This window comes from Schistocerca gregaria, chromosome 1, assembly GCF_023897955.1.
Source record: "Schistocerca gregaria isolate iqSchGreg1 chromosome 1, iqSchGreg1.2, whole genome shotgun sequence".
Lineage (NCBI taxonomy): Eukaryota > Metazoa > Arthropoda > Insecta > Orthoptera > Acrididae > Schistocerca > Schistocerca gregaria.
The window spans coordinates 261,191,078-261,210,867 of NC_064920.1; the positions used below are offsets into that span (position 1 = coordinate 261,191,078).

General features: G+C 43.4%; 1 protein-coding gene across 2 annotated transcripts in view; it reads left to right on the forward strand.

Moving 5' to 3' along the window:
• The first annotated feature begins 1,819 nt into the window (after positions 1 to 1,819).
• Positions 1,820 to 19,790, forward strand: part of LOC126339755 (inter-alpha-trypsin inhibitor heavy chain H4-like) — a 154,481-nt gene continuing 136,510 nt past the window's right edge. For both annotated transcript variants that reach the window (XM_050001659.1, XM_050001660.1), the window contains exon 1: positions 1,820 to 1,897. In XM_050001659.1, coding sequence (XP_049857616.1) covers positions 1,841 to 1,897 — 57 coding nt within the window. In that variant the 5' untranslated portion in view covers positions 1,820 to 1,840. The remainder of the gene's footprint in view (positions 1,898 to 19,790) is intronic.

Genomic DNA, 19,790 nt, shown 5'->3' on the forward strand with positions numbered 1-19,790 from the left:
ATCTATTGCGGACTTTCGTAAGTGTGGTTAGACGGTTAGAGCTCCAGGTTAGTGTCTCATTAAGTGTACTGGCAGATATTTTAATGATTTAGTTAGGTGGATTGTGTGAGTTGTGGCTAGTGTTTAAAATAAAAACGATAAAAAATGCTAGTAACTAATAAAACATGTCTTGTAAAGATAGGCACGGGAGTAGAATGAGATGTCACCGCTTAGCGTTATGGTCATTATTACACTCTTGGCCATTAAAATTGCTACAGCAAGAAGAAACGCAGATGATAAACGGGTATTCATTGGACACATATATTATACTAGAACTGACATGTGATTACATTTTCACGCCATTTGGGTGCAAAATCCTGAGAAATTGGTACCCAGAACAACCACCTCTGGCCATAATAACGGCCGTGATGCGCCAGGACATTGAGTCAACCAGAGCTTGGACGGCGTGTAGAGGTACAGCTGCCCATGCAGCTTCAACACGATACCACAGTTCATCAAGAGTAGTGATTGGCGTACTGTGACGAGCCAGTTGCTCGGCCAGCATTGACAAGAAGTTTTCAATTGGTGAGAGATCTGGAGAATGTGCTGGCCAGGACAGCAGTCGAACATTTTCTGTATCCAGAAAGGCCCGTAAAGGACCTGCAACATGCAGTCGTGCATTATCCTGCTGAAATGTAGGGTTTCGCAGGAATCGAATGATGGGTAGAGCCACGGGTCGTAACACATCTGAAATGTAACGTCCACTGTTCAAAGTGCCGTCAATGCGAACAAGACATAACCAAGACATGTAACCAATGGCACCCATACCATCACGCCGGGTGATACGCCAGTATGCTGATGACGAATACACGCTTCCAATGTGCGTTCAGCCCGATGTCGCCAAACACGGATGCGACCATCATGATGCTATAAACAGGACCTGGATTCATCGGAAAAAATTAAGTTTTTGTCATTGGTGCACCCAAGTTAGTCGTTGAGTACACCATCGCAGGCACTCCAGTCTGTGATGTAGCGTCAAGGGTAACCCCAGCCATGGTATCCGAGCTGATAGTCCATGCTGCTGCAAACGTCGTCGAACTGTTCGTGAAGGTGGTTCTCGTCTTGCAAACGTCCCCATCTGTTGACTCAGGGATCGAGACGTGGCTGCACGAACCGTTACAGCCATGCGGATAAGATGCCTGTCATCTCGACTGCTAGTGATACGAGGTCGTTGGGATCCAGCACGTCATTCCGTATTACCCTCCTGAACTCACCGATTCCATATTCTGCTAACAGTCGTTGGACCTCGACCAACGCGAGCAGCAATGACCGCGATACGATAAATCGCAATCGCGATAGGTTACAATCTGTCCTTTATCAAAGTCGGAAACGTGATGGTACGCATTTCTCCTCCTTACACGAGCCATCACAACAACGTTTCACCAGGCAACGCCGGTCAACTGCTGTTTGTGTATGAGAAATCGGTTGGACTTTCCTCATGTCAGCACGTTTTAGGTGTCGCCACCGGCGCCATCCTTATGTGAATGCTCTGAAAAGCTAATCATTTGCATATCACAACATCTTCTACCTGTCGGTTAAATTTCGCGTCTGTAGCGCGTCATCTTCGTGGTGTAGCAATTATAATGGCCAGTAGTGTAGAGGCCCTGAGTCAGATTAGCATTATTTATATGTTGCTCATAATGATGGAAGGTGGTGCCCTCGACTAACGATAGCGGGCTACAAGTCGCTCCAGCAGGGAGACTCGCCGTCGGGCGATAGTCCCTTGCTGACGTCACACGGTTTGGGCGGCTGGCCTGTGATGTGGCGGCGGCGCGTCCTGCAGCCGCAGTTGCAGCTGGCGATGGACTTCAGGGCGGTCGTGCTGTGGGCGGCGGTGCTGGTCGCCGTCTATGCTCAGGTTACCTCGCGTATCACGCACATCATTCATAGCCTTCGTTTAACTGTTATTGCAACTGTTGATGACTTTTTAATCATTTATATCTAAATCTACTTCCATACTTCGTAAGCCGCCGCAAAGTGTGTGGTAGACAGTATTTCGCGTACCACTGGATTTTGCTGCCTTTCCTGTTCGAGTGGATATAGGTGGACGGAAGGAGGCAATTGTGCTAAACTTCCGTTTGAAATCGATTGTCTCCAATTTCGCCTTCAGTCTTTTCCCGAGGTAACAGGAAAAAACTGTTGTTCGATTCTCCTAGGAACGACCGTTCTTGGTTTTGTAGCAGCGAACCACACCGTCGTGCACGAAGTGTCTCTTGTTGCGTGTGCCACCGGAGCTCGATGAGAGTCTGTGTGACGCTTCCGCGCAATGGTGACGAAACGCTAGCGCTTTTCCTCTGTCAGGAGGACAAGGGTACCAGACTGAGAAGAAATGCTCACGTCACGATAGAAAGAGTGTTTTGTAACCTTCCTCCTTCGTGTGTGATCTGTTCCTCCTCGTGATTCTTACAATGAATCTCAGTGTGGCATATGGCTTTTCTACGCTTAGTTTTATATGGTTGTTCTACTTTAAATCGCCTAGTACGCATACTCCCACATAATTAACGACTGCCACTGTTTTCGATGATCGTTTGGCAATTGCATAGTCCGTGCTTACCATACTAATGTTGTAAACAGGCTAAATAACTCTCTGTCTTACGTTTTCACAAAAAACAGTTGACCCAATTTTAATGACATTTGGTACGGAGATAGCTTGAAGCCGAGGAAGAAGACAGCCTAATTTAGGAAGTGTCTAGTAGAAGACATTCATTGATTTGAAAAATTTTACGCCCGGTGCTGAAAAACATTTCTTCCTCGAGTATAATGTCTTTTCTGGAGACTAGAAATCTACTCTGTAGGAATCAGCATGGGTTTCGAAAAAGACGATCGTGTGAAACCCAGCTCGCGCTATTCGTCCACGAGACTCAGAGGGCCTTAGACACGGGTTCACAGGTAGATGCCGTGTTTCTTGACTTCCGCAAGGCGTTTGACACAGTTCCCCATAGTCGTTTAATGAACAAAGTAAGAGCATACGGACTATCAGATCAATTGTGTGATTGGATTGAGGAGTTCCTAGATAACAGAACGCAGCATGTCATTCTCAATGGAGAGAAGTCTTCCGAAGTAAGAGTGATTTCAGGTGTGCCGCAGGGGAATGTCATAGGACCGTTGCTATTCACAATATACATAAATGACCTGGTGGATGACATCGGAAGTTCACTGAGGCTTTTTGCAGATGATGCTGTGGCGTATCGAGAGGTTGCAACAATGGAAAATTGTACTGAAATGCAGGAGGATCTGCAGCGAATTGACGCATGGTGCACGGAATGGCAATTGAATCTCAATGTAGACAAGTGTAATGTGATGCGAATACATAGAAAGATAGGTCCCTTATCATTTAGCTACAAAATAGCAGGTCAGCAACTGGAAGCAGTTAATTCCATAAATTATCTGGGAGTACGCATTAGGAGTGATTTAAAATGGAATGATCATATGAAGTTGATCGTCGGTAAAGCAGATGCCAGACTGAGATTCATTGGAAGAATCCTAAGGAAATGCAATCCGACAACAAAGGAAGTAGGTTACAGTACGCTTGTTCGCCCAATGCTTGAATACTGCTCAGCAGTGTGGGATCCGCACCAGGTAGGGTTGATAGAAGAGATAGAGAAGATCCAACGGAGAGCAGCGCGCTTCGTTACAGGATCATTTAGTAATAGCGAAAGCGTTACGGAGATGATAGATAAACTCCAGTGGAAGACTCTGCAGGAGAGACGCTCAGTAGCTCGGTACGGGCTTTTGTTAAAGTTTCGAGAACATACCTTCACCGAAGAGTCAAGCAGTATATTGCTCCCTCCTACGTATATCTCGCGAAGAGACCATGAGGATAAAATCAGAGAGATTAGAGCCCACACAGAAGCATACCGACAATCCTTCTTTCCACGTACAATACGAGACTGGAATAGAAGGGAGAACCGATAGAGGTACTCAGGGTACCCTCCGCCACACACCGTCAGGTGGCTTGCGGAGTACGGATGTAGATGTAGATGTAGAAGCTCTTTATCCATTGACTTTTGAAATTAATCGCTTTATCCTGTTTGTGAAAATGTTTTTATTGGATGAAATGTTCTACGTGATACGATTCAACGTAACGAATACAATACTTATTCCATCCTCAATTTGTTGAACCCATTCTCTTTCCTTTCTTCTTCTTTAGTAGCGCTACAGGCCTTGGTGAGCCTCGGCTCCTTCAACGATTTTTCTCCACATTTCTCGGTTGTCCCTTTCGCATCATCGGACTCCCATACTGGTGAGATCCAATATCACGTCGTCAATCCATCTTCTTCTAGGTCTCAGAAAATGGCTCTGAGCACTGTGGGACTTAACATCTGAGGTCACCAGTCCCCTACAGCTTAGAACTACTTAATCCTAACTAACCTGAAGACATCACGCGCATCCATGCCCGAGGCAGGATTCGAACCTGCGACCGTAGCGTTCTTCTATGTCTCCATTTTCACCTAGCTAAATGGATCGCACTTTTCATCATTTTCCTTGGATTTGTATCCTGTGCCATTCTCTTCACGTGTCCTAGCCGTCGTATTCGCTGTGATTTCACATAATTCACTATACCACGACCTTGTCTTAATACTTCTAATTCGGATTTCGAGCGTATTCTCCAGCCTTCGTCCTGCCTTGTTTGACCACCGATACTGTGTAGTAATTTCCGCTGAAAGGTTGTTAGTGTATTTTTGTTATGTTCTGTCCATACTCCTGACGAATATGTGTTAAATGGGAGGACCAGGTAGTTCTATATTGGTAGTTTTGTTTTTCTTGTAGCAAAACTCTTTCTGAAAAGCTACACATTTGCAAAGGAAACTCTGTGTTTATTTAAACCATTCTTCCACATTAAAATTACGAAACGCGAAAGCAATTCTGCTACTTCTACGCTACTAAACTGCTACATCGATTTCGATTAAATTTGCTCTGAACCATAAGGCAGAAAATAACTGTAACTGCATTTCATCTGGCCTTCACCCACCGTACTACCCAGTATCATTATGGCATTGATGTGTCCGGGAGTCACCCATGTTTCTTCGTAGACTTCATGTTTAATTTTGTTGATAGTTGCAAGTGTACAGCGGATAAGGCTGATGAGCGGGAAAACCATTTTGATTCCCGAACTACCGTTAACGATCTGTAGTGCTCTGCTAAGGTCTTTGCTAACCCGCGCTGCCTTTTGCTGATGCCACTTGCACATTCTTGCTCTATCGTAGTGACATGTAGATTGTGTCTTATCGCCGCTAGTATGTTAGTAGAATTTCTTTCATCGGCTGCTGTTCTTATTAGGTGGTGTTTTTTTATTCGCACTTCTAGTCTCTTGCACATTCTTTCTCTATCGTAATGACATGTGGATTGTGTGTTATCACCGCTAGTATGTTAGTTGAATTTCTTTCATCGGCTGCTGTTCTTATTAGGTGGTGTTTTTTTTTTATTCACACTTCTAGTCTCTTGCATATTTGGGGAGCAAAATAACTGATGATGGTCGATGTAGAGAGGATATAAAATGTAGACTGGCAATGGCTAGGAAAGCGTTTTTGAAGAAGAGAAATTTGTTAACATCGAGTATAGATTTAAGTGTCAGAAAGTCTTTTCTGAAAGTATTTGTATGGAGTGTAGCCATGTATGGAAGTGAAACATGGACGATAAATAGTTTGGACAAGAAGAGAATAGAAGCTTTCGAAATGTGGTGCTACAGAAGAATGCTGAAGTTCAGTTGCGTAGATCGCATAACTAATGAGGAAGTATTGAATAGGATTGGGGAGAAGAGAAGTTTGTGGCACAACTTGACCAGAAGAAGGGATCGGTTGGTAGGACATGTTCTGAGGCATCAAGGGATCACCAAATTAGTAGTGGAGGGCAGCGTGGAGGGTAAAAATCGTAGAGGGAGACCAAGAGATGAATACACCAAGCGGATTCAGAAGGATGTAGGTTGCAGTAGGTACTGGGAGATGAAGAAGCTTGCACAGGATAGAGTAGCATGGAGAGCTGCATCAAACCAGTCTCAGGACTGAAGACCACAACAACAACAGTCTCTCGCAGTTACTAGTAATATTTGTAACGTCAGATTGTGAGGGCTTAGCATGATCACGATACTTTGCAACGAACAACCGCGTCGCTGGCCTAACAGGTTAGCGATGTTCGCTAGAAAAGAAAATCATGTCCACTTGGTATACAATGTGATACTCTCAATGTCTTCTGGAGCGAATTGTCTCACCGCTACCGGTCTCAGTCTTTGCAGTCATGGACTGTGTGGCTGATCCCGGCGGAGGCTCGAGTCCTCCCTCGGGCATGGGTGTGTGTGTGGTTGTCCTTAGGATAATTTAGGTTAAGTAGTGTGTAAGCTCAGGGACTGATGACCTTAGCAATTAAGGCCCATAAGATTTCACACGCACTTGAACATTTTTTTTTCTCACCGCTACAACAAAAGGGCTCAAACTGATGGGCTTCAAGAGCATTAGTGAATACACTGTAGTGTGCTGCAGCAAGGTGGCGTATGTGGGACATCTCCTGACGGCAATACAGTGGTTTGCGGCACTGGTTTGTCTGTATTGTCGAAGGGCTAATCCGGTGCATCCCTAGTTGCAGGTTGCCTATCTAAAAGTCTTCCAGGTGCAACAAGAATTCGATTTTTGTCTTTCAATCAATTGCGGGCTGAATTTAAAACTCTAAAACGCCTTCGTTATCAGGTCATTAGGAGATACAGTCTTACGGTAAGCTTTAAATACAAGACAAATATTACAAACGTTGTATGTCTTGAGGCAAAGTAACTCATGATGTTCAAATCACGTAGTCTATATTGATACTCAGCAAGTGTTTGATAATGAGAGCATTTAGCGAATTTCAAAAAATTTTGCACAAAACTGCAAATCTTAGCTTTTGCTAGCTTACTCTCTTCACAAGTTAATGAAAGTAGCGTTTCCGCTGTTCACGCAGTAAAAATCAAGCACCAAGCAAGACGTTATTTTTTTTACTGCTAGCTCTATTCGAAACATATTTTGCAGAACGTGTCGACAAATATCATTGAATGTATCAGCAAAATTACATCACTGTGGACACATAGTTCAGCAGATATGAAGTCATAAACATGAAACTTCACAAATAATTTCGAACATTTCGAAATTTTTTCTCGCTTACAAGCTTAACATCAAACACTGAACTTATTAACTCATTTGTAAAGTAGTCACACCTTTGCAGCTGTTTTTTACATGGGAGTTCGATGTTTTAAAGAAAGTGGTTGTTAGTACTTCATCAAGCTCCAAACACATCATCTCGTTGAAGTCGTCTTGAGTGATCTTTCCATCATCATAGCCAAAATTATTTTGCATCGTTTAAAAAAAATATTAAGTATTATAATTCGGCAACTACTGTTTACGTACAACACAATTTTCTCCTCATTTTCTGCTTCACTTGGCGGAAACAGCAGCTCGGTATACTTTTTCGTTCTATATGTACTCTGTCAAGTCACATTAATGTGAAGACCTGTCAAAAGCCTGGATAACCATCTTTTACAGCAGGGACCGCTGCAAGACGTGTAGGAAATGGAAAATGGAAATGAGCTTTTGGTGTCATTGGCCGGGAGTCTCCTTACGGGGCAGGTCTGGCTGCCTTGCTGCAGCTCTTATTACATTCGACGCCACACTGGGCGACCTGCACGCCGGATGGGAATGAAATGATGATGAAGACAACACAACAGCCAGTCCCCGAGCGGAGAAAATCCCCGGCCCAGCCGGGAATCGGACTCGGGCCCTTTAGGACGGCTGTCCGTCACGCTGACCAGCAATCACCTTAAAGGTCACTTCTTTACACTTCCTTAAGATTCTTTCGATGAATCTGAGTCTGGTGTCTGCTTTTCCCACTAGCTGTTTTATGTGGGCATTCCACTTAAGGTCGCTCTGGATAGTTACGGCTAGATATTTTACGGCAGACTCTGTCTCGAGATGTTTCTCATCAATAGTGTAGCTGTACAGTAGAGGATTTCTTTTCCTATGTATGCGCAACATGTTACATTTATTTACGTTCAGGGTCAACAGCCAGAGTATGCACCTTTCATCAATTCTCTGCAGGTCGTTGTACAAATTTCTTCTGGAGTTGCTACCTTGTCATAAACAACTGCATCATCTGCGAATACGCTTAAGGAACATGCGATGCTTTCTACTAGATCATTTATATATATTGTAAACAACAACGATCCTATCACGCTTCCCTGTGGTACTCCGGATGTTACCTTGACATCTGTCGATTTAGTTCCGTTAAGAGCGACGTGTTGAGCACTATCTGCAAGAAAGTCTTGAATCCAAACGCAGGTCTGCTCTGATGCTCCGTAAGCTCGTACTTTTTACATTAAACGGCGTAAAATGCCGTACTGATATCGAGGAACACGGCATCAACCTGAGCGCTGTTTTCCACTGGGCTGTGGGTCTCAGGAGGAACAGAGCGAGCTGAATTTCGCAGGATCTCTGTTTGCGAAATCCATGTTAAATTTTATAGAGCAGAGTTAATTTTCCAAGAACGTTATAATTCTTGAGCGTGAAATATGTTCCATAATTCTACAACAGATTGACGGCAACGATATAGGTCTACAATTGCGTGGATCTGTCTTACTGCCTTTCTCAAAAACGGGAACGATCTGCGTTTTTTTCCCAGTCGTTGGGTACCTTTCGTTGCTCAAGCGATCTACGATGAATAACTGCTAGAAGGGGAGCAAGTTCTTTCGCAAAATCTTTGTATTATCTTATAGATATCTCATCTGGTCCTGAAGCCTTTCCACTGCTAAGCGATTGTATCTGCTTTTCAGTTTCGCGATCGGTTATGGCAGTACTTGCCATTTGGACGTTCGCACGACGATTGGAAGGAGGGACAGTGTTACGATCTTCGGAGGTGAAATACCTTTGGAAGGCCGAATGCAGTAATCCGACCTTCTCTCCGTTATTTCCCGTTTCGGTGCCGGTGTGGTCGCTGAGAGAATGAATAGCGCTAGCAGTGGAGCGTATAACATTCGTGTCAGAGGGACCCGGAAAACACTACAGTCGTTTAAATTTCCTTTACTTTACGTCTATGGTCACAATAGATGTAAAGTAAAGGAAATTTATTGTATTTTCGAGGTACTGTTTTATTCAGACAATGTCGCAATTGTGAAACTACAGTCGCTGTCGTAATGTGGAAATGGAGCGATTTATCTTACTTCCAAAAGAGCGTGAGCATTGGACGTCGCACCAAGATTGATATCCGAAACGGCCTAGTTTATAAACTGTTCACTTGTCGCAGTTGTTCAAGTGTACCGTGCATGGAAAAATGGTGCTGTTCAACACCGCCGCTGAGGCAACTGTGGTGCACCGCTGGCCATACATGACAGGGCTGAACAACGGCTTTCAAGATGTGTGCGTGCAAATAGACGTGCAACTGTTGAGCAGCTGACCGCCCGGATGAATCAAGGGGCCACCAACAGTGTCTCTTGAACGACTGTTCATCGAACGTTCCTGTGTAAGGGCCTCTGTAGCAGGCGCCTGGTATGTACACCCATGCTGACTGCTATTCGTGGGTGACAAAGAATTGAATTTACACCCCAATACGCTGTAAGACGTTGTGGTCTCCTGACCTTCATTGCTTACATATTCCGCCCTCACAATCATATTCCGCACATCAAGACGCTTCATTCGAACCTAAACTCGATAAGATAAAGTCAGTGTTGTATGAATTCATGTAATCGATATGCAAATAACAAGTAAGCGCACCGTGGTTGAAATACTCGAGGCTGACGTACACACATACATTCCAGACACGACAGTCGCAGGGCTTTTAGTTCAAGAGAGGCAACCGCACGCCAGGTGGCCGGTTCCAACCCATCTACGTCGGCCGGTGACCGCCAGTAGAGCAGGCAGCGTTTCGCCGAGTGAAAGGACGACCCCGTGTTCGGCTTAAAAGCAAATTCCGCTACATTGAGTGGGAGCGGCCAGCCTACGCATTCTTTACACAAAGCACGCAGTTTCAGAGATTTTCATAGGGAGACAGCAAACGCCAAACGCCGATACTACAGATTTCGGGATTGGTCGCCTTAAACGAAACATCATTCTCCCATTTTAGAAGAGCAATGCTGATTGGCAGACGATTTTTCTGACGCCTTGAGCTGAAGGAGTAATGGAAGAGACCCCTTCACGTCTGGCGTGAAGAGGGGCCTTTCCGCTGTCGCTCTTGGAGCGAGAACACGTAACGAGAGCGTGCGCGCTCATACGTGTACTCAAAGAGCGAGAACAAGTCTCTCCTCAGTACTTCACAGGGAGAGCACCTCTGTCGACAGCGAATCGAGGTGTGACTCTATATTGAGTCCTTACGATTAAGTATCATTCACTGTGTTGGCTGCCACACTTATTGTGCGATGTGAACGGACACAGTTATAGTTAAATGCCTGCGAGCGAATTTTGAGTGGCATCATGGTGGACTGTTTATTTGACAGGTGTACCATGCCAATAGTTTAAGATCGAATAGGAGTCCTTGACTTCATCAAGGCATAGGGAGAGTTTGATTGGCGAAGGATAGGACCCACACGCCCACAACGCCAATACCCCAACTGGAGACCCATTGAGTTTTGTGAACTGATGGCCGTTAACCTGTATGACCTGTAACGAATGAAATGAAACACTCTGCGACGATCAAGGAGCATTATGGTTTGAGGAATATTTTCGTAGCATTCACGGGGTAATCTCGTTATTCTGGAAGGCACAAACGTGCATGCAGTTTGTACTTCCTCCACACGATGACCTCTACACGCAGAACAATGCGGCGGGTGACACAGCTCGCAGTCTACTTGCGTCGCTCGAAGAGTACCAAGACGCATTGTCTGTACCCCCTTGGCCACCAAACTCACCGGTTTAAAACCCAATCGAGAAACTGTGGATCCTCAGCGAAAAAACCGAGCATAGGTGACCACGACAATGGGGTCGGCATGTCTGCACATCCCTGTCGGTACCTACCAGAACTTGACTAGTTATCCAGGATTCTGACAGGTGGTCACATTAATGTGACTGGACAGTGCCGTTTAAGACCTTCTCTTGGCTGTTAGTGGAAAACCTAAGACTACTGTTTCGCCTTGATGAAGTCACTTGTGGTATTAGGCGTGGAATGGGAAGACTGCTGCTAAAAACAGCCACTGGTAGAGTAGAAGTAGGTCACAGATGTATCGTAAGGAATTAGAAGTCTCCGAACGTAAACAAATTTTTATCGACTCTCTATCGCAGCGTACTTTCGTTTTAATGATGATATTGAGGTGGTGGACATATACACGCCTAAGGTTTCTAGTAGTAAACACTAGAGAACCTACTGGAGAGAGTCAACAGAATTGTAGCTCTGTCTTCCTACTGTAGTGGTTCTGTAAATCTGGTTTCGGTGTAAGACATCCATTTGCGTTCCTAAAACAACTCTATTAACAGTCTAATGGACTATACAACTTTAGCAGGGTATCCGTTGATTAATTCGATGTCTCTCATGCTAACTTGATAAGGACTGCACATAACGAAGCTAGTTCTGCAATAGGTCGCATTAGAGTCTTTTTTTGCTATTACTTTTATGAATACACTGCACATTCCAGTTTTATACGCAACAGAAATAAGTCTTCCATTCGTCAAGTTCTAGTTTAATTTTAACCAGTTGCTTAATAAAATGTGGCTACAGTTAAAATTTACTCTGGAAAAAAAAATTTCGAATTTTGCCCTCCAGGTACAGATATGGAACTGTACAGCATCTCGTTGACACCCCCAGTGTTCATATTGAAGAAACTGAGTAAGCGACGGTTGTTTGACCTCTTTTGACCAAGTCCTCTTCCTAGTATATTACATACGGGAAGATATCTGTGCGTCTTCCTTGCATTCACAGCGCCAGATTTGCAACTGGTGGGCAAAATTTGAACACATTTTTACCAGTGTGAATCGGTTCCGAATTAACGCATTAGAATATTCTCCAAGTTTCTCTTTCGTACGATAATTACAGCCCACAATGGAATTTACTCATAACCACATGGTATACCCGCCAATAATGTCGAAAGTAAGGAATCGGCTCTAGAAGATTACAAGTACTTTGGAAATCGTAAACTATAGGGTTCTTCCGTTTTGTTGTGGGAATTAACTTGCATTTACCCAAATTCAAAGAGAGCTGCTATTCTGTACGCTGATTTAAATTCGTTTTCAAGTCATTCTCCGTTGTCCTCGCACCAACCATCGGCGATGGTTCTCTATAGTCAATTGTATTGTCAATGAATAACCTGATAATGTTGTTGACAACATGATGAATCGTTTAGCAAACCCGTTTTGCTTTCCTGAGACTCTCGCGGTGTTACATTCTTTTACACTGAAAATTCGTACTGAATTCTGCTTGTAAAAAGTTATTCAAGTCAACTTATCTGTATTACTAAAAAGCTAACATGTAGTTAGGTTTAAGTAGTTATTAGTTCTAGGGGACTGATGACCTCAGATGGTAAGTCCCATTGCGCTCAGAGCCATTTGAAGTAAAAGGCAAACACGGGGACCCAGTTCCAGTTAAAAGTTGCGTGTCCAGCGGCTTCCAGGGACAACGAAAATGGATATTTAGTATTGCATATAACTATTGGCTGAATTTACAATTTTAAATTCTGGTACACTCTACTCGTTAAGAGGCATAGGCTAATCTTAGTTGAAACCCTGAACACGATACATTAGGTATTGCATTTAGGAACTGTGGGCATGCCTTGAGGCAGCTAACTCAGAGCGAGCAAATTACCCTGACGAGGAGAACACGACAAGTGCCACAAACCGATTACCCAGAAATTCGGCTCAGTGGAAAGTGAGCTTATCCTAGATACGGGATAATTTCCGAGAAAACGACAGTCAAAGTTTGCGAAGTAATTTAAATACACTACTGGCCATTAAAAATGCTACACCAAGAAGAAATGCACATGATAAACAGGTGTTCATTGGACAAATATATTATACTGGAACTGACATGTGATTACATTTTCACGCAATTTGGATCCATAGATCCTGAAAAATCTGTACCCAGAACAACTACCTCTGGCCGTAATAACGGCCATAATACGCCTGGGAATAGAATCAAACAGAGTTTAGATGGCGTGTACAGGTACAGCTGCCCATGCAGCTTTTACACGATACCACAGTCCATCAAGAGTAGTGACTGACATATTGTGATGAGTCAGTTGCTCGCCCACCATTGACCAGACGTTTTCAATTGGTGAGAGATCTAGAGAATGTACTGGCCAGGGCAGCAGTCGAACATTTTCTGTATCGAGAAAGACCCGTACAGGACCTGCAACATGCGGTCGTGTATTATCCTGCTGAAATGTAGGGTTTCGCAGGGATCGAATGAAGGGTCGAGCCACGGATCGTAACACATCTGAAATGTAACGTCCACTGGTCAAAGTGCCGTCAATCGAACAAGAGGTGACTGCGACGTGTAACAAAAGGCACCCCTTACCGTCACGCATTGTACTCGTGGTCTAGGGGTAGCGTCTTTGATTCATAATCAACACTTCTTCCGTCCCGGGTTCGATCCCCGCCACTGCCTAAATTTTGATAAATAATCAGCATTGGCGGACGAAGACTTCCGGCATAAGAAGTCAGCCTCATTCTGCCAACGGCCTTTTCAAAGAGGGCGGAGGAGCGGATAGAGGTTCAGGCCACTCTCTTGTCCTAGCGGTGGGAAATGGCCTCTAAAGGAGGAAGAATCAGCAATGATCAACGACATGAGGATGCAGAAGGCAATGGAAACCACTGCATTAAAGACACGTAACGTGTATCCACAGGACATGTGGCCTGTAGTTGAAGAAGTGTCATGATAATCTCTCCATTGGCAAAAGTTTACGGAATAGTCCCCCATTCGGATCTCCGGGAGGGGACTGCCAAGGCGGAGGTTACCATGAGAAAAATATTGAATAATCAACGAAAGAATAATGCTCTACGAGTCGGGGCGTGGAATATCAGAAGCTTGAACGTGGTAGGGAAACTAGAAAATGTGAAAAGGGAAATGCAAAGGCTCAATCTAGATATAGTAGGAGTCAGTGAAGTGAAGTGGAAGTAATACAAAGTTTTCTGGTCAGATGAGTATCGGGTAATATCAACAGCAGCAGAAAATGGTATAATAGGTGTAGGATTCGTTATGAATAGGAAGGTAGGGCAGAGGGTGTGTTACTGTGAACAGTTCAGTGACCGTGTTGTTCTAATCAGAATCGACAGCAAACCAACACCGACAACGATAGTTCAGATATACATGCCGACGTCGCAAGCTGAAGATGAACAGTAAGAGAAAGTGTATGAGGATATTGAAAGGGTAACGCAGTATGTAAAGGGGGACGAAAATCTAATAGTCATGGGCGACTGGAATGCAGTTGTGGGGGAAGGAGTAGAAGAAAACGTTACAGGAGAATATGGGCTTGGGACAAGGAATGAAAGAGTAGAAAGACTAATTGAGTTCTGTAGCATGTTTCAGCTAGTAATAGCGAATACACTGTTCAAGAATCACAAGAGGAGGAGGGATACTTGGAAAAGGCCGGGAGATATGGGAAGATTTCAATTAGATTACATCATGGTCAGACAGAGATTCCGAAATCAGATACTGGATTGTAAGGCGTACCCAGGAGCAGATATAGACTCAGATCACAATATAGTAGTGATGAAGAGTAGGCTAAAGTTCAAGACATTAGTCAGGAAGAATCAATACGCTAATAGGTGGGATACGGTAGTTCTAAGGAATGACGAGATACGTTTGAAGTTGTCTAACGCTATAGATACAGCAATGAGGAATAGCGCAGTAGGCAGCACAGTTGAAGAGGAATGGACATTTCTAAAAAGGGCCATCACAGAAGTTGGGAAGGAAAACATAGGTACAAAGAAGGTAGCTGCGCAGAAACCATGGGTAACAGAAGAAATACTTCAGTTGATTGATGAAAGGAGGAAGTACAAACATCTTCCGGGAAAATCAGGAATACAGAAATACAAGTCGCTGAGGAATGAAATAAATAGGAAGTGCAGGGAAGCTAAGACGAAATGGCTGCAGGAAAATGTGAAGACATCGAAAAAGATATGATTGTCGGAAGGACAGACTCAGCATACAGGAAAGTCAAAACAACCTTTGGTAACATTAAAAGCAACGGTGGTAACATTAAGAGTGCAACGGGAAATCCACTGTCAAATGCACAGGAGAGAGCAGATAGGTGGAAAGCGTCTATGAGGGTGAAGATTTGTCTGAAGTGATAGAACAAGAAACAGGAGTCGATTTAGAAGAGGTAGGGAATCCAGTATTAGAATCGGAATTTAAAAGAGCTTTGGAGGACTTACGGTCAAATAAGGGAGAAGGGATAGATAACATTCCATCAGAATTTCTAAAATCATTAGGGGAATTGGCAACAAAACGACTATTCACGTTGGTGTGTAGAATATATGAGTCTGGCGACATACCATCTGAGTTTCGGAAAAGCATCATCCACACAATTCCGAAGACGGCAAGAGCTGACAAATGCGAGAATTATCGCACAATCAGCTTAACAGCTCATGCATCGAAGCTGCTTACAAGAATAATATACAGAGGAAAGGAAAAGAAAATTGAGAATGCGCTAGGTGACGATCAGTTCGGCGTTAGGGAAAGTAAAGGCACGAGAGAGGCAATTCTGACGTTACGGCTAATAATGGAAGCAAGGCTAAAGAAAAATCAAGACACGTTCATAGGATTTGTCGACCTGGAAAAGAAGGGTGTAAGAGAAGTCTGTAGACTTTCGCCCCTACTCTTCTATCTGTACATCGAGGAAGCAATGATGGAAATAAAAGAAAGGTTCAGGAGTGGAATTAAACTACAAGATGAAAGGATATCAATGATACGATTCGCTGATGACATTGCTATCCTGAGTGAAAGTAAAGAAGAATTAAATGATCTGCTGAACGGAATGAACAGTCTAATGAGTACACAGTATGATTTGAGAGTAAATCTGAGAAAGACGAAGGTAATGAGAAGTAGTAGAAATGAGAACAATTAAGAAACTTAACATCAGGATTGAAGGTCACGAAGTCAATGAAGTTAAGGAATGCTGCTACCTAGGCAGCAAAATAACTAATGACGGACGGAGCAAGGAGGACATCAAAAGCAGACTCGCTATGGCAAAAAAGGCATTTCTGGCCAAGAGAAGTCTACTAATATCAAATACCGGCCTTAATTTGAGGAAGAAATTTCTGAGGATATACGTCTGGAGTACAGCATTGTATGGTAGTGAAACATGGACTGTGGGAAAACCGGAACAGAAGAGAATCGAAGCATTTGAGATGTGGTGCTATGGACGAATGTTGAAAATTAGGTGGACTGATAAGGTAAGGAATAAGGAGGTTCTACGCAGAATCGGAGAGGAAAGGAATATGTGGAAAACACTGATAAGGAGAAGGGACAGGATGATAGGACATCTGCTATGACAACTAGAGGGGTTGAGGGCAAAAACTGTAGAGGAAGACAGTGATTGGAATACGTCAAGCAAATAATTGAAGACGTAGGTTGCAAGTGCTACTCTGAGATGGAGAGGTTAGCACAGGAAAGGAATTCGTGCCAGTCAGTAGCCTGATGACAAAAAAAAAAAAAAGTCACTCCTGGTGATACACACTTCGAATGTGCGTTCACCGCGATGTCGCCAAACATTGATTTGACCATCATGATGCTGTAAACAGAAACTGTATTCATCCGGAAAAATGACGTTTTGCCATTCGTGCACCCGGATTCGTCGTTGAGTACACCATCGCAGGCGCTCCTGCCTGTGATGCAGTGTCAAGGGTAACCGCAGCCATGGTCTCCGACCTGATAGTCCATGCTGCTGCAAATGTCTTCGAACTGTTTGTGGAAATGGTTGTTGTCTTGCAAACGTCTCCATCTGTTGACACAGGGATCGAGACGTGGCTGCACGATCCGTTACAGCCATGCGCATAAGATGCCTGTCATCTCGACTGTTAGTGATACGAGGCCGTTGGGATTCAGCACGGCGTTCCGTATTACCCTCCGGAAGCCACCTATTCCATATTGTGTTAACAGTCAGTGGATCTCGACCAACGCGAGCAGCAATGGCTCGATACGATAAACCGCAATCGCAATAGGCCACCATCCGACCTTTATGAATGTCGGAAACGTGATGGTACACATTTCTCCTCCTTACACGAGGCATCACGACAACGTTTCACCAACAACGCCGGTCAACTGCTGTTTGTGTATGTGAAATCGGTTTGGAAACTTTCCTCATGTCAGCACGTTGTAGGTGTCGCCACCGTCGCCAACCTTATGTGAATACTCTGACAATCTAATCATTTGCATATCACAGCATTCTGCTTCCTGTCGGTTAAATGTCGCCTCCGTAGCATGTTATCTTCGTGGTGTAGCAATTTTAATGCCCAGTAGTGTACGTTTTTAGCGCGTTTTCGACCGTTGAAAGAATGGCATAGTGACTAGCATCGCGGTGTCTTATTTTTGCGAGCCCTGTTCGAAACGCGATCACATTTTCCTATTTTTTTATCTTTCTACTCATGGACATAGAATGTTATCACACATGAATGTTTCTTACCGCGTTATAGGATGCAAGTATGTTATATTAATTATAACATTACAAATAGGTTGCACAAAAAATGTTATACGTTTATTATATAATATATGTGTGTGGGGTATTTTCAGAGGTTACAATCATTTAAAATTATGATATTCTTATATTTCACTCTTACATGAATTCTTATATTTTATTCTTACATATATTCTTCAGGGAGATTTGATGCATTCCCTTGTGGGATATCGACGATAGAAACATATGAGAGATGGGAACTGAAACGGCTGAGCGATCTCGGAACGAAATTTTTTCTGCTCATTTGTTAGCCGCTTGGGCATAAACCTCCTTCTGAGGTCCTAATGCTCCATTAAAATGGAATGAATGACACAAGTACTAATTTAAACATGTCTGCAAGTACTCTGACCGTGATTCGTCGCTACGGTCGCAGGTTCGAATCCTGCCTGGGGCATGGATGTGTGTGATGTTCTTAGGCTAGTTAGGTTTAATTAGTTCTATGTTCTAGGGGACTGATGGCCACAGATGTTAAGTCCCATAGTGCTCAGAGCCATTTGAACCATTTGAACCGTGATTCGTCTGTCCTGTATCACGACCTCATTTGCGGATATTGAGGACGTGCCTAAACGTGCTTCACTCTTCACTGATGAACGGCCATCTTTGAAGCTGTTGTACCACTCAGTGGTAGCCATTGTTTCTCCCAAAACACTTGTCGAATCCTGTGGATTGTTTCACCTTGAGAATCGCCAAGCTTAAAATTTGGTGCAATAACGTTGTTCAGCTTTCTCATTTTGAGCACAACACAGAATCCGACAACTACCACCTACACGCGTTCAGTTGTCAACAGCTAGCCAATGACGAGCTGTTCCCGCAGTCATGAAAAAAATCAGGTTTGCACACAGCGTACGTCTACAAACATAGAGAGAATACGCACCCAGTATCTTTGTTGATTTCAACAGTAGATAGTAATGTAGGTTACTTTTTGAACAGTCTTCGTGTAGAGTGATAAAAGAGAAATAGCGACATCATCTGTATATGTTATTTCTTTATTTTAAGTTCATTCGCCAGTATGTACTTAGTAGACCAGGACAAAGATAGTTCAATATACACTGGAAAACATTCTAGTAGTAATCTTCTATGGATGTGGGTAGAAAAATGAAAAATAATAATCGGAGTTCGAACACGGTGCACAAAAGCACGAAGCTGCGATGCTTGCTATTGCGTCACCAGTTACTTGGTGAAAGGTTATGTAAAGCTGACCGCTCTGGGAGCCGTGTGGTCTGAGCGACTTGCCACGGTTCGCGGGGCTCCCTCCGTCGGAGGTTCGAGTTCTCCCTTGGGCATTGGTGTGTGCGTTGTCCTTAGTGTAAGTTAGTTTAAGGTTAAGTAGTGTGTAAGCGTATGGACCGACGAACTGAGCAATTTGGTCCCATAGAACGTACCACAAATTTTCATTTTTATTTATTTATTTGTTTGCATATAAAGCACCTGGAAAATTTTGACCGATGTTTTCTCAGAAACTGTCGAATACCTACAAATAACCCGAGACACATGTTAGCTTATATTGGCCTCTATAAGTGAGCTAAGTTTCTGAGAAATCTGGTTATGACACTTGCCGCGTTCTTCTTGTGAGTATATTCACCCAATATTTGAGGATGAGTTTTCATTTATTACTTCTTTACTATTAACTTCGTTTGCAAGAAATTTTGCAGTGTCCACATACGCGTATACAATTGAACGCACCTGTAAAATTATATTACTGTACAACAAGTAATTTATTCTCCAACACAGCGAAATTGCTTTCTAATTCTATGCATTAGTTTTTTTACCTTTTTTTACACATTTACAGTATTAGTCACGCGGGGCTATCTGTTTTTCGGGACGTTCTTGGTAAATACGACCTGGGAAAGGATCTAGTACCGCAGCGTATCAGGTGTGAATTTTATGCAGATAAAATCATATCAGCATGCTGTCTTTTTCGACTAGAATGATCTTTGTTGTTTCTCAGCACCAGAGGTGCTTATTTCAATACCTCCCATTAGTGAGTATGTGCAGTGGTCAAATAGTGGAATGCTATTATCGACGTTGTTCAGTATTTTTTTGGACGGAATAATAATTTGGCTTTCGGCCTGTTTTCATTTTACACTATAGACTGTCCTAAAAAAATGGATAAAAGGTTTGAATCTGTTGACTGTCGTTACAT